The sequence below is a fragment of the Thunnus maccoyii genome, chromosome 18 (assembly GCF_910596095.1).
Source record: "Thunnus maccoyii chromosome 18, fThuMac1.1, whole genome shotgun sequence".
Classification (NCBI taxonomy): Eukaryota; Metazoa; Chordata; class Actinopteri; order Scombriformes; family Scombridae; genus Thunnus; species Thunnus maccoyii.
The window spans coordinates 28821899-28836451 of NC_056550.1; the positions used below are offsets into that span (position 1 = coordinate 28821899).

Sequence of the window (14553 nt, forward strand, 5' to 3'; positions counted from 1 at the left end):
AATCGATTAGTTGACCATTGCATTAAGCAAAAATGCCCAAAATTTGTTGCTCGCAGCTTTTCAAATGTGAGGATTTGAAGCTTTTGTGTCCAACATGATAGTAAACTGAATATCTTTGGATTTTGGACTAAACAAGACATCTGAAAACGTCACTGTGAGCTTGAACGGCCGTTTTATAGATGATTTACGGTTGCAACTAAGGATTATTTTCATTATCGATTAATCTATTTTCTCATTCAGAAAATGGTAAAAGATGTGGATCAGTGTTTTTCCCAAAGTCCACAATGACGTCCTCAAATGTCTTGTTTTGTCCACAACCCAAAGATATACAGTTTACTGTCATGGAGACTAAAAAAAACAGAAAATATTCACATTTACGAAGCTGTACTTTTTGTTGTCTTTGTTAGTGGTGGAGTTCTCCATTCCTGGGCTGGATTAAAATTAAGAGTTTCAATGATAAATTGATTAGTTGATCAACAGAAAATTTATCAGAATCTATTTTGATAATAGATTAATCGTCTTCCTGTTTCAGCTTCTCAAATGTGATGATTTAATGCTTTGTCTTACAAGATATTTAACTGAATATTTGGGGGTTTAAACTAAAGCTACAACCATGAGTCATGAGTTTTCTGGTTTCTTTAGCCCTCTGACAGTAGGTTGTGGACAAAACAAGACATTTGAGGATGTCGTCTTTGGGAAACACTGACCATTTTCTGACATTTGATGGACCAAACTAGTAGAGAAAATAATCGATAATGAACAAAACAAGAGTCTCTCTAGACATCACCTGTGACTCTGGGAAATTGTAACAAACATTTTTCACTACTTTCTGACATTTTAGAGACAAAAACAATTGAGAAAAAGCACATTTTCTGCTTCTGTCTTGCGTAGGCAGTTTTCTGGTCTGTGTCAGACTTTTCATACCTAAACTACGTCCCTGCAACAGAAGGAGACCCTCTTTTAGGTACAAGCTCCTTGTTTCGTCTTGGGGTTACCCCGTTCTGCATCACATTCACTCTCCTCCATGTTTGTTTGTGTTGCCTTCATACAAATTTACCGCCTGCATCCGTGCCGTGCCAAAGACTGCAAAGCGTCTTCCAAATGACAAAAATATTGCCGTAAAGAGTGTGATTTGCAACACAACAAACAAACAAAAGATAGAGCATAATATGAAACGAAAGACAATTTTCTATCGTCACACAGTATATATTGTCATATTGCACAGTCCTAATTCAGATATCAGGAAACAATGCAACAAGTAATCAAATGTTACGATTTGTAAATGAATCCCGTAGATATCAGCCTCAGTGTTTACTGTTCTCTCTCCTGCATCTGTATAACAGCTGTATTAAGCTAACGCTCACACAACACTTCCTTCTGCTGCTGCTGCTTCACATTAAGACTTCAACTGGTGAAGAAACACAAGGAGGCTTTTATTGTGAAGCAGCCAGAGGAAACACTGATTGCGATCAAAAGCACATCAACAAAAGTACGTTTGTTTGGCTTTTGTTGTATTCCGCTGTTGCCACAGTAACCACAGACTGAAATCTTCAGGATTATAACTTTAATCGATTGTTTACTTTCTTATATATAAACATTTCTTTGTGTTGTTTACAACATTTACACTTTGTTTGTGTATTTTTAATACATTCTGTATGGAGGGTTAAATGTGTGATCGTCACACTGCTCGTGCACTCGCTGCTTTGGGAAACTCGAGTTTAAATTTAAGAGCGTTTGTAAAACTTGTGGGATCGATCAGGAGACGGGGCCCCAGTCGGTCCGGAGCTGCTGGTCTGATTCTTTACAAAAATATGAAATACTCAAACTTGGTCCTGAAGTATTTGTGCTCTGTATCAGAGAAGTACTGCGACTCAGCTCGACACTCACGACAGTACAGACAAATTATCTACAAGCCCCCCCGACACACACACGCGCGCACGCACACACGCACACACACACACACAGACAGACATGCACACACACACACAGACACTTGCATAAGAGCAAATCAGTCAGAGTCCCCATATATATACATACACACATATATATATATATACATATATATATACATATATATATATATGTATATATGCAAAAGAGCACAAAAGGTATGAAAATGTAAGAAAAAATTCATAAGGAAAAAAATTCATATATAGTATTTATAGAAAAGAGGAATAATACTTTGTTGTTCCAGGAGGTTAAAGGGTGTTGAGTCTGTTTTAGCTACTGTCACTGCCCACGCTGCTGCTGCTGCTGCTGCTGCTGCTGCTGCTGCTGCTGCCGCCGTTGCTGCTGGTGCTCGCCGTGTCCGCTCGCTCTCGCTTGTGGATTTGCTCATGTGCTTTAAGGTGACCCGACTGGCTGAAAGTCTTCCCGCAATGGGGGCAGGCGTACGGCCGCTCCCCCGTGTGGATCTGCTGGTGAGCCTTCAGGTGGCCGAGGCGGCCGAAGCTCTTGCCGCACTGCGTGCAGCCAAACGGTCGCTCACCCGTATGGATCTTCTCGTGGGTTTTTAACACGCCGGAGTTGCTGAAAGTCTTGCCACACTGCGAGCAGGTGAACGGCTTCTCACCTGTGTGGATCTGCACGTGGTTGTGGTAGCTCGTCTCCTTGGTGAAGCTCTTGCCGCAGTGCTGGCAGCAGAACGGCCGCTCGCCCGTGTGGCTCAGCTGGTGAGCTTTCAGCTCCTTCGACTGGCCGAAGCTCTTCCCGCAGGTGACGCAGATGAACGGCCGCTCACCCGTGTGCAGCCGCTGGTGAGATCGCAGGTCATCGGCCTTGGTGAAGCCTTTGGGGCAGTGTGCACACACGTACGGCTTCTGGCCGGTGTGGATCAGCTGGTGCCGTTTGAGGTTGCCGGCCTGGCCGAAGCTCTTGCCGCACTGTGAGCAGGTGTAAGGCCGCTCGCCTGTGTGGATGCGTTGGTGTGTTTTGAGGTTTCCAAGCGTGCTGAAGTTCTTCCCACACTGTGTGCAAGAGAAAGGCTTCTCACCCTGCATGTTGCGAGGTTTCCTCGCCGTTGGGTTTTGTGTTTTGGTTGTGATGACCAGACTCCCGCCTCCCTGCCCGGCCGCCGTCACATCAGCAGACATCTTCCCCTCCGCGGCTGGCTGCAGCTCGTAGAGTGTCCCGCCTCCAAACTCAGGGTCCAGTTTGCCTATTCCGTCCATCAGCAGGGCGTCGGGCCGCAGCTTGTTGAGCTCGGTGCGGAGCTCGGCCATGTGGATGGACTCCAGGCCGTTGTGCTGCAGGTGGCCAGAGATGGCGTTGCATTCTGGGTACTCAGACTTCAGGGAGCCCAGCTCCGTGGTGTAGTAACACTGCAGGTCCACGTGGTGGTCTGACTTGATGTACTCCAGCGTGTCCGTCACCTGCAACAAGCAAATAGCTGCAGTCAGGGAGGAAGCTCCAACCAGGTTCTTTCATCAACTCAATCAGATAAATACAAAATACACAGAGACAAAGAACCAAATCAGTCGTTCAAAAACTATTAAACACACGTCAGTGAGTCACACCGCTACACTGGTTGACATGTTCCTTCATCGTTAAGAGTTTGGTCACGTTAGTTAGTTTAGAAAGCATGTATGGAAACATGGTTCTATTTACAGCTTCAATAGCTTGTTGTGCTGGATCACAACCTCTGACTTTGTCCTGAAGTTCTTTGAGACATTTACAATGTAGTACCCAAACTCTTCATCATGAAGGAACATGTCACCCAGTGCAGCTTTGTGCCTCACTGATGGTTTTTAATAGTTTTTAGACAACAACGGAGGAATCAGATATATCAGGCTTTGATACACACACAATACTTGTTAGTAGATCAGTTCATTGTTGGTTTGGATCCAAACATGAGATTTGTTGACATGAAGAAAAATAGAGAAAATCACCAGAACTATTTAATAGGAAAAGGATAGACTCCTCTGTCTTTGACAGTACTGAAAATCAAACCTTGATACTGTGGAATACCTTAACACCATAACACCACCTAAGCCTGGTAAGCTGGTGTCTGTTTAACAGGATTTGCAGCCGTCAGTTAATGATCTTAAGATCTGGAGACACACTGAGCTCAGACTGGATCTCTACAGGAGAACGCATCCAGACAGGTGGACGAGGAGGGTGACATCATCAAAGATAATCATTAAAAGGGTGAGTCCAGCCAAATCACAAAAAAACAAATCATTTTTCCTGTTACATCTAGCCATGTGTGAGTTTGCAGATATTGGTATACACCGTTTTCATATTTTAGTAAAAAGTGGTTCCAATTAGAGCTGCAACTAACTGTTATTTTCACACTGACACCCTCCATCACCCTCCATCACCCCCCTGACAGACTCATCTCGTACGTTGTCTTAACTCACACTACACATTTTAATCTTCCTTTAGAGTGCACACTGAACATAAGCATCGAAACCCGGTCGGTGTCCAGTGACAATTCCAATAAACTTTATTCAAAAGAGGACAACAGCGTTCAACGTCATCAGATTGGGCGAGTTTCCTACTTTTTATTGAACTGAGTGTGTGAGAGTTGTTTTGGGGCGGGTTGTGATATCATCATCATCCCGTCCTCTCAACCAGATTGAGGTTGACAGTTGGAGTTCAGTCGGTTCAGCTCGAAACACGATGACTGATAACTGATGAGCATCAAAAACAAACATCAGTTCAGTTGATTAAAACTAGAGGCGTGCTGCAGAGATCGAGGATCCACTCTGAACCAACCCAACACACCTCCGCAGCTCTCTGACATTAATGAACATTCATTATTTTTATTCTGGGGCTGCAATGATTATTTTCATTGATTAGTCTATTATATGTTTAAAGCTTTTGGGGGGACAAAAAGGCATTCACAGTTTCTCAGAGCTTGCGGTGAGCAAAATTCCAAAATCTCAATTTACTGTCAGACAAAGAAACAGGACAGGTGAACAAGAACAGGTGTGAACAGGTGTGAGCGGTCTGGTTTTACCTGGGAGATATAGTCAAACACTGAGCTGGGCTCGTAGTGCGACTTGTAGTCCAGCTCTGTGACATCGGTATGGTGGAACGGGCCCAGGTGGTGGTTGCCGTGGTGACCGTGATGCTCAGACTTTATGTAGTCCAGGCCGCTGATCTCCATCTTGATCTGGTCCTGGCCCAGCTCAGCGGTGGACAGCGGCTGGATCTCCGACAGGTCGACGGTCCGGATGGGCTCCAGGTCCCCGTCCTCCGGTTCGCTCTTCACACACGGCAGCATCACCAGCGGCTCGGCGATCTCCGCCGCTAGCGAGCTGAGCGTCGGCGTGGGGCAGTCAGAGGATAGGAGAGCCAGCGCCGGGGCCGAGGCGGCGGGCCCTGGGCCGCAGTCCACCTGCAGGGAGGTGTCCAGAGGCGGGGGGGCAGGGGCGCACTCGGGGGGCAACCCGAGACTCAAACACTCAGTCTCTAAGTCTGTCATGGTGAGGGGCTGAGCTACTCCTCCTCACCTCACTCTGATTCAACACCTGAAGTATTGCTGAGGTTATCAACTCCACCTTCCTCCTCTTCCTCCTCCTCCTCCTCCTCCTCCTCCTCCTGCTGTCCTTCCTCCCGCTCCCCCCTCCGCTGCCGAGGTTGAAAATCTACCTGTCCTGAGAGAGGAGGAGCCAGCTGGTAGGGGGCGTGTCCCTGAGTGTCTCCTCTGGGGATCCAATGACGACACGTTCTGCTGACGTCACCACCTACACCTGACTGGGACCAGCCTGCAGAGAGACGGGTGACATCACAAACAGACTGAGCAGCGACAAAAAAAATTAATCACTAACTATTTTGATAATCAATTAATCAATTCAGTCATTTTTCAAGCAAAAATGTAGTTTTTAAAAAACAATGAAAAGGCAGAAATATTCTCACATGTTGCATGTTTGTTCCAAGTTTTTAAAGGACATCAGCAGAGACAGCAGGAAAGTGAAAACATTAGTCCATAAATCAATCGAAAGAAGATAAATCAGCAACTACTGTGTATTGATAATCAAATAATTGTTTTAGTAATTTTTTGGAAAAATGCTAAATATTTGCTGGTTGCAGCGGAGACTGTGGAATAATATTAAACCATAGACGTTGTTCTATCGTTTCATATTATGTTCTCTTGTTATTTCAACAAAAGGAGCAATAAAAACAGCTGCAGCCTGCAGAATATTTAATGTAAGACGTTGCTTATTTAGTTTTTGACAGTCTGACGTCCTTTTCAGGCTCGGAGGGATTTTATAGGAGACGCAGCTGGGTGACGTCATATTTTCCTGAAGGAGCCGAGACGTATGCGTGAAACAGAAAAGAAGATGGATTCATGATTCAGTATTTTTACTTTATGAATAAATATGAAAAGCTGCTGTTGGTGACGGTAGTTTTCCTGTGCTGTATTGGAATCATGTCTATTAATAAAACTACATTAAATCAGCTGACCAATCAATAAACACACTGGATCAAAAGGGGCGTTGCCGTCTTCGGTAAAGGATACACCTGCGCTTCCTCGCTCTGAACTCCTCCAGGTGCTTTTGACGGATCCATAAATTAGCTTAATGAGAAGCACCCACGGTTGTTGGCAGAGATGATGATGATGATTGTTGATATCATGAACCCTCTGCACAAATCTGTCCACAGCTGATGCACTAAGGTAACTCTGATAAGTGAGTCTATGTTCTTCACACGATCTCAGAGACACAACTCCGTCGTCCCGGGAAGGATGTAACGTTAAATTAATGTTGAGATGAAACACAACGTGCTTTACATAAAACGACAAAACAATTGCAACATGATTCATTCATTCAGTTATTTATTTGTCACAAAGTACAGTGGAGCACCTTATATGTGGTATTATTATTCATGAATTAATAATTACTTCACAGAAAGTGACATATCGTGATGTGTATTGTTATCGGCATACGGCACAGCCTTAACTTCAGCTTCTCAAAGCTGAGAATCTGAATTTTTCTGTCATACGTGACACTAAATGTAAATCTATAGTATCTGTGGATTGTTGATCAGACGTCACCTTGAGTTCTAAGAAATTATAACCAGCAATTTTCACTATTTTCTGACATTTATAGACAAAATGATTAACTGAGGAACTATCAGTTCAGAGATGCAGGATCTGGGTTTGAAGACGTCTGAGATTCCTGTGTCCCAATTTTTGGGAATTCAAAACATTGTGAACATGTCAGAAGATCTGATTAAATATCTTTAATTACATTTTGCATGGACGCAGCTTCTCAAACATAATTGTCTTTGTCATACGTGACAGTAGATTGAGTAACTAAGTTTTCGACTGCTGCTCAGAAAAACACAAGCTTATGGAAACGTGTCACTACGCCTGCTGTCCAGACACTGCATGACAACAGATTTATAATAACTGTGTTATTACAAGGTAACGGACACACAGCTGTGTTACTTGGTTCACTGTGTGAATGTAAACATACTGAATAAAATGTCAGTCTAGTCTGTTGTTTGCTGTGAAAATACTTTAAGATAAACAGTAGAGATTCTGGTCAATACATCAGATTTAAAGATTACTGATGTACATTCAGTATTAGCTCAAAGTATCACAGTCTAATCCAACTAGAGCTGCAATGACTCATTGATTACGTGTCAACTATTAATCATCACCTATTTTGATGACCAATTAATCGTTTTGAGTCATTTCTTAAGACGAAAACGTCAAAATTCTCTGATTCCAGCTTCTTAAATGTGAATATTTTCTGGTTTCTTCAGTCCTCTATGACAGTAAACTAAATATCTTTGGGTTGTGGACAAAACAAGACATTTTTTCACCAATGAAAATAATTGTCTGTTGCAGTTCTAAATCCAACAGCTCCCTTCACCAAGGTTATACTGTTGAGTTTTAGAAAAGTGTTGATTCAACTTTATGCTCATACTTTGTGCTGCTGAGAGGAGTTTACCTCAGTCAACACTTTTGAACCTCACAACATTTTTTGGCACCGACTAAATGTGTTTGTGTCATTGAATATCAAAAACTGTCAAAGGTGATGTCAGTTAACTGTAAATCGCTTCACCACCAAGAACATTTTTGACTGATTACGCATGTCTATAGGTTAACGCTAACGGCTAGACAATTACACATTCATAACATCAGATCTTCTTTTTGAATGGATGAAGAAGCAGTGTAAGACCGACTTCTACACCGAGTGTTGCTTTATGGGTTGTTTGTAGCATTAATGTTGCTAGGATAGCGTATAGTGAGTGTATTAGAGTCAGTCAGCACTAAAAGTGTTTCGTTAGTGTTTAACCTGCAGGAGTTTCTGAAGGATCGTGTGATAAATAAATAAATTAATGATGAGTGAAAATGAGTCCAAAGCGTCTTCCGACAGCTCTACTGCAGAAACAGAACATGTCAAGCTGCCAAATACCACTGTGACAGATGATAAGGAGCTCAAAAAGACAACCAGGCAGTCTTATAAATGCTAACTGCCGCTTCCAAGAGCCTGGTAGGAAAGTGTATGAGTATGTACCTATACTACGATAGAAGTTATATTCAAAAAGTAATTTTTCCAAAAACAGCTGTTGAGAAAGGGGGGTCGTGTTACATTCATATTATTATTTATGTTTGTGTGCCATCAAGAGCTACTGTGACTAAACGCATTGAAAAAGACGTTGAGGAGAAGAAGTACGAGTTCAAAGTCAAGCTAACGTTAGCTCTGACAAACGAAAGCTACATCACAACTTTTCTTAAAAATGAAGCGGTTAGTTACCAGTTAACGGCTGTCGGTCTGTAAAAAGCAAAATGAACCGAAACTGACGTCCCTAGTTCTGATTTAAAATCATCATTTCTACAGTTCCAGCCTGTAATTTATGTTCTGAGTTCTTGTTTGGATGTTTGTGTTCAGACGACATTTAACAACTTTTAACTCTTTTATCAGTGACAGATCAGTTCATTACTAAAGAGTTTACTAGATAAGACATTTCTTTTAATGGTTTTAATGGTACCTGATTTAGTAAATCACTATACTAATATATATATATATATGTGTGTGTGTGTGTGTGTATAAAAGAGGAGCTAGAAAAGATGTGGGGAGTGAAGGCAACAGTGGTTCCAGTGGTAATGGGAGCACTGGGGGCTGTGACCCACATACTGGGAGAGTAGTGGCTCCAGCAGATTCCAGGTACAACATCTGAGGTCTCTGTCCAGTAGAGCCCAGTCCTAGGAACAGCTAAGATACAAACTCCCAGCAGGCCTCTGGTTGAGACACACCACCCCCCCATGGGAGGGAGGGGGGTGAGAAGGGGATTTTTTATGAATGTGTTAGTAGTTACTAACAACTTAGGAAAGACTTCACGCATAAATGAAACGTCAGATTAATGAACAATGTACGTGATCAGGTCAGAAAAGCAGAATCTGAGTCCCAGTTCAAAACAGAAATATATGAGATTATTTGGCTTTAAAACAGGATTGTGGACACATCAGATAATCAGATTAAATATCTTTAATTAGGACATTTTGCATGACTACAGAGAGGTGAAATCTTTATATTTGTATGATTCATGTATTTGTAGTTTTTCAAAACATGTTTGTCATTCTCAGTGTGCGTTAACTGCTTGTGTATTTAAGGAAAGATGTTGATCTTTGGTACAAAACCAAAATGACAAGCAAATTATCTGATAGGAAACAGCTGTAACGTTATGTAACGCAGAATTTAACCACAAATAAAAAGATCTTGTGAGCATCATGTACATTAACATCAGCTCAGTCAGTTCAATAATCTCCCTGAGGAGAAAAGAAGCTTTTTGTTAGTGATTTAGGTTAAAATTGAGGACAAATTACATATATTATTGTTCATTTAACATCTATATTTTTAGTAAAATGTCCACCCATACTTCTTCTGATTGGATGATTATAAAGTATGTTTAACAGGTTTTGTTTTAGAAGATTTTCTCTGTTTTAAAGGTGCAGTGTGTAGAATTTATCAGCATCTAGCAGAATGGACTTGGCAGAAATGGAACATAATATTCACAAGTATGTTTTAATTAGTGTATAATCACCTGATAATAAGAATCATTGTGATTTTGTCACTTAGTATGAGCCCTTTAAAGCTACGGAGGGAGCGGATCCTTTTCCACGGTGCCCGCCATGTTTCTACAGTAGCCCAGATCGGACAAACCATACACTGGCTCTAGAGAGGGCTTTTCAGATTTTTCACAAGTTTTGTGGCCACCGTAGGTTCTCCTACACACTTGGAGGTATTCAGTTGGCTGCAACCTCACTGCTAGCTGCCACTAAATCCTACACACTGGTCCTTTAAATGTGGTGTCACTACTTAAACTGTATTTTGGTTTCTTATAAGTCCATGTCAGTTTTAAATGAGCATTGCAAAAACAACAAGTACTACTAGGGATGCACAATATTGGATTTTTTGCCGATATCCGATATTTCCAACTCATTGTGGCCGATTGCTGATACCGATATATGCTCATATTTTTTTCTAGCTGGCTGAGGAGACTATTATGCATGCAAGCATAGATGTAAGATCAAGAAAGACAATATATGAAGGAAGAACTCAGGAAGACTGGAGTTCAGGAGCTCAGCATTAAAACTTGAATGAACCTGCCAAGTGGGAGCAGCAGTAGAGTTTTCATTGAGTTTATTAGACAGACAGGATTAATGTGCAGGATTTAATCTCTGGTCCACACTCCGGAGCAGAAGGTGGCGGTAATGCACCTCATACGCTGGTTGACAACCGCCGTTATAAACCAAAAAGAAGATCTTTTTTTCCAAACAGAGTGGTACATCCTGTCAGCCGAAGTGTTTCCTATCTGCACAGCTGAACGTAGCAGTTCCTCGACGGACTGTTTCACCCTGACGGTCCCGGTGTTTCCTCCACAGGCTGCACTTCACTCAGCTGCCCGTCAGATCAGCTGCTTCTTCCCACTTTAACCTGAATAACGAACCGGGGCTCAGTGCTCCGGTTGGATCCACATGGAGAGCTGAGGCTAACGTTAGCTGAGAGGCTAGCGGAGCATTAGCCGCAGCATGACCGGCTAGCTAGCCTCTGCTAGCCTCCCAGATAATTTTAGCCCCGGCTTTCCGTTTGGAACCAACTGGATCCAAGCTGGTCTGATGGGCAGCGGAGTGAAGTGCAGCCTGCAGAGGAAGCACCAGTACTTGTTCTTTACTTGAGTATTTCCATGTGATGCTACTTTCTACATTTCAGAGGGAAATATTGTACTTTCTACTCCACTACATTTATTTGACAGCTTTAGTTACTTTTCAGATGAAGATTTGACACAATGGATAATATAACAAGCTTTTAAAATACAACACATTGTTAAAGATGAAACCAGTGGTTTCCAACCTTTTTGGCTTTTGACGTCTTACAAAAAGCAGTGTGTAGTCGGAAGAGGTTGACCGATTAATTGGTTTGGTTGATTAATCTGTTCCAGCAGGACATTTGATAAATTATGGGAACTGGTGGGACTTGGCTCTGATGGTGGCCGACGGCTGGGCAGCCTCCAGTCACTCGGGGACGTACATCACAGTTTTGCACGGAGGCTCTATACACAAAGTCGAGGTAATCGGGGTTTTCCTGCCATTATACGGCTCAGACGCAGCACCTGAGAGTTTTTTCAAAGCGCCTAAGTTGAATGAAAAGGCAAAAACTATGATGAGAATCTCTACTGCGTTTTCATCTGCTTTGTCCACAGTCTCTCATCCACCGTCGGTATGTTGTACACAACCGCATCGCGCTGGTTAAACTAATAGTGAAGTGTTACCAACACCCTAAAATGAAAGTTGTCTGCATGTAGTCTAACTGTTTATCTTTGCCACTAATCTTAAAATTTGGCAAATTCTTGTAAACTTGCTGCTGGCTGAGACAAAGCAGCTCCTCCTCTCTGCCAGCAGTGAATCACAGCAGCAGGAGGAGGAGGAGGAGGAGGAAGGACTGATACTGACTGATGTCTTCATTCTTTCTAAACTTCACTATTTTGATGTCAGAAATATTATTTATATTACTGACATGTTAGATTTGTTTCCAGTGAAACATTATTGAGTTTAACAGTATTTAAAACATAAATCAATTCTAATCCTGTTCACAATTTATTCTTTTTTAAAAAAAATATTATAACTAAAAAAAACAACAATTCTTTAGTAATGAAAAAGAAGTGGTGAGAGTATTGATAAAGAAGCGGGCTAACGAGTATGGATGACATGAAGATATAATCCTAACATGGTTAGTGGCTTCGCCTTGACTTTGGGAGGATGAGCAGGTTTTAGGTATTTATTATTTTGACTTAGATGTTCAGTTTGACAGTTATTCAGTTTCTAATAAAGTCAAAGATGCTTCATTTCCATTTTCTCATGGGGGGGGGGGAGCCAGTTAAATGGCTTTTGGCTTTTTCCTGCTCTTAACTATGGTTGTTATATCAGCCTTTAAAAACCACTATCAGTTGACCTCTAGTAGTCGGGGTCACGTTTCACATGTCTATGAGTTGTTAACAGCTCCACCAAATAGTACATTTACTCAAGTACTGTATTTAAGTACAGTTTTGAGGTACTTGTACTTTACTTGAGTATTTCCATGTGATGCTACTTTCTACATTTCAGAGGGAAATATTGTACTTTCTACTCCACTACATTTATTTGACAGCTTTAGTTACTTTTCAGATGAAGATTTGACACAATGGATAATATAACAAGCTTTTAAAATACAACACATTGTTAAAGATGAAACCAGTGGTTTCCAACCTTTTTGGCTTTTGACGTCTTACAAAAAGCAGTGTGTAGTCGGGGTCACATTTCACATGTCTATGAGTTGTTAACAGCTCCACCAAATAGTGATTTTTCCCTCTAAACTTCTCACATGCTTTCATTTCAATAAATGTTCAAATGATCCAATATTTCAGCAAAAATCAAAGATTAGAGAAAAAGTCCAAAAACTGAAAACAGATTTGTGTATCAGAACTTTGTTTTTTCTTCTTTCCTCTCCCATTAATCATCTCACCACCCCTCAGATTTATCTGCTGACCCTTTGGAGGGGCCCGACCCCTAGGTTGGGAACCACTGGACTAAACTAGCTAACTGTATATAAAGTAGTGTAAACTAGCTCCACCTCCAGCAGCTACAACAGTAACATGCTGCTCTAACACTGATGCTTCACTATTAATAATCTAATGATGTCATATATAATAATATATCAGTCAGAGGGACCAAACCACTACTTTTACTGCAATACTTTAACTACATCAAGCTCATAATACTTATGTACTTTTACTGCAATACTTTAACTACATCAAGCTCATAATACTTATGTACTTTTACTGCAATACTTTAACTACATCAAGCTCATAATACTTATGTACTTTTACTGCACTACTTTAACTACATCAAGCTCATAATACTTATGTACTTTTACTGCAATACTTTAACTACATCAAGCTCATAATACTTTTACTGTAGTAGGATTTTACATGCAGGAGTTTTACTTGTAATGAAGTACTTTTACATTGTTGTATCGATACTTTTACTCTAGTAAAGGACCTGAGTACTTCTTTCTGACTAGTACTACTCCTGCTCTGGTTGGGAGCTGCAGCGGCCTCCCCGCACACACAAGCAGAAAAGTTCGGAGGCAGGCCGGCTGGTATCAGCTCTGGCAGCCGTTAACGTCAAAGTACGACAAGTCTGCACTTTTACAAAAACCCAACAGCGGCTGGAGTTGATCCGGATCTGCCGGCTCCAGCCTCCTCTCTGCCCGCTCGGCTCAGACTGCAGCTCTGTGAGTGAAAAGTCTCTCCAGCTGTGGTTACCTGTCTCCTCAAACACTCAGGTAGCCTTTTCAACTCGCCACGCAACCTCTGCACAAACTGCCTGCAAGAATCTGGCGCTGATTTCCCTTCAGAGGATGCCTCGGTGTCAATACATGCTCCGGTTTGTGCGCAGGAACTTTAAGTTTCGGAGATTCTCGCGGCCGAAGTGAAAACTCTACATGACAGAGGAGAGAAATGCATTTAAAGCCGCTTTTCGGGCATACAAAGACAGGGCAAGGTGCCATGTCTAGCTAGCTAGCAGAGCTAGCCAGTGGCCATCTTGTTTATCACACTAACAGCCCGCTAAGCTAACTAGCGGGGCTAGCCGATGTTAGCATGGGGGAGAAAGTGAGAGTGGAGCGGGGAGGAGAGGACGGCAGCGGTCGGCTCGCCTCCCCCGCTGTCTGCTGCACTTTTTCTGCATTTAGCGGGCTGTCTGCGCGCAGCGGGGAGCGGCTGACAGCTGCGAAACAAAAGACCTAAACTGTGTCAAATTATGAAATCTGTGCGGCCGACGGCGACACGGTGTCTGTCAGAGAGGCAGTGCACAGAAAGCAGGAAACTGAGCGGAGAACAGCGGCACACACAGCCGAGCAGGCGGGTAACAGCGGCGGGAGAGCGGTACGTTACCTGCGGGTGGTCCGGTTCATGGCTCCGCTGCCCGTCACTTGTAGCTAACTCCGCCGGACCCGCCACGTCCTCCTCGGCAGAACAACCCGCCGCCTCTCCGCCTCTCCTCCCCTCTACCGCTGCCTGATCCGCTCCCTGCTTCCTCCCCTCCTCCTTACCGTC

At 42.6% G+C, this 14553-nt stretch overlaps 1 protein-coding gene across 1 annotated transcript; it reads right to left on the bottom strand.

The window, feature by feature from the left end:
* Nucleotides 1-328: 328 nt before the first annotated feature.
* Nucleotides 329-14553, bottom strand: si:dkeyp-113d7.1 (uncharacterized protein LOC407709 homolog). Its single transcript, XM_042393311.1, has 3 exons — nucleotides 14392-14553; nucleotides 4961-5711; nucleotides 329-3371 (listed from the first exon to the last, which is right to left on the bottom strand). The coding sequence occupies exons 2-3, from the start codon at nucleotides 5426-5428 to the stop codon at nucleotides 2220-2222; spliced, it is 1620 nt and encodes a 539-aa protein (XP_042249245.1). The 5' UTR covers nucleotides 5429-5711; nucleotides 14392-14553; the 3' UTR covers nucleotides 329-2219.

What these genes read in the sequence shown, in the direction of transcription:
- si:dkeyp-113d7.1 (XM_042393311.1), bottom strand. Translation starts at nt 5,428, where the DNA reads ATGACAGACTTAGAGACTGAGTGTTTGAGTCTCGGGTTGCCCCCCGAG. An exon ending in TGTTTGACTATATCTCCCAG is followed by an intron (nt 3,372 to 4,960) that starts GTAAAACCAGAC and finishes TGCTTGTTGCAG; the next exon opens with GTGACGGACACGCTGGAGTA.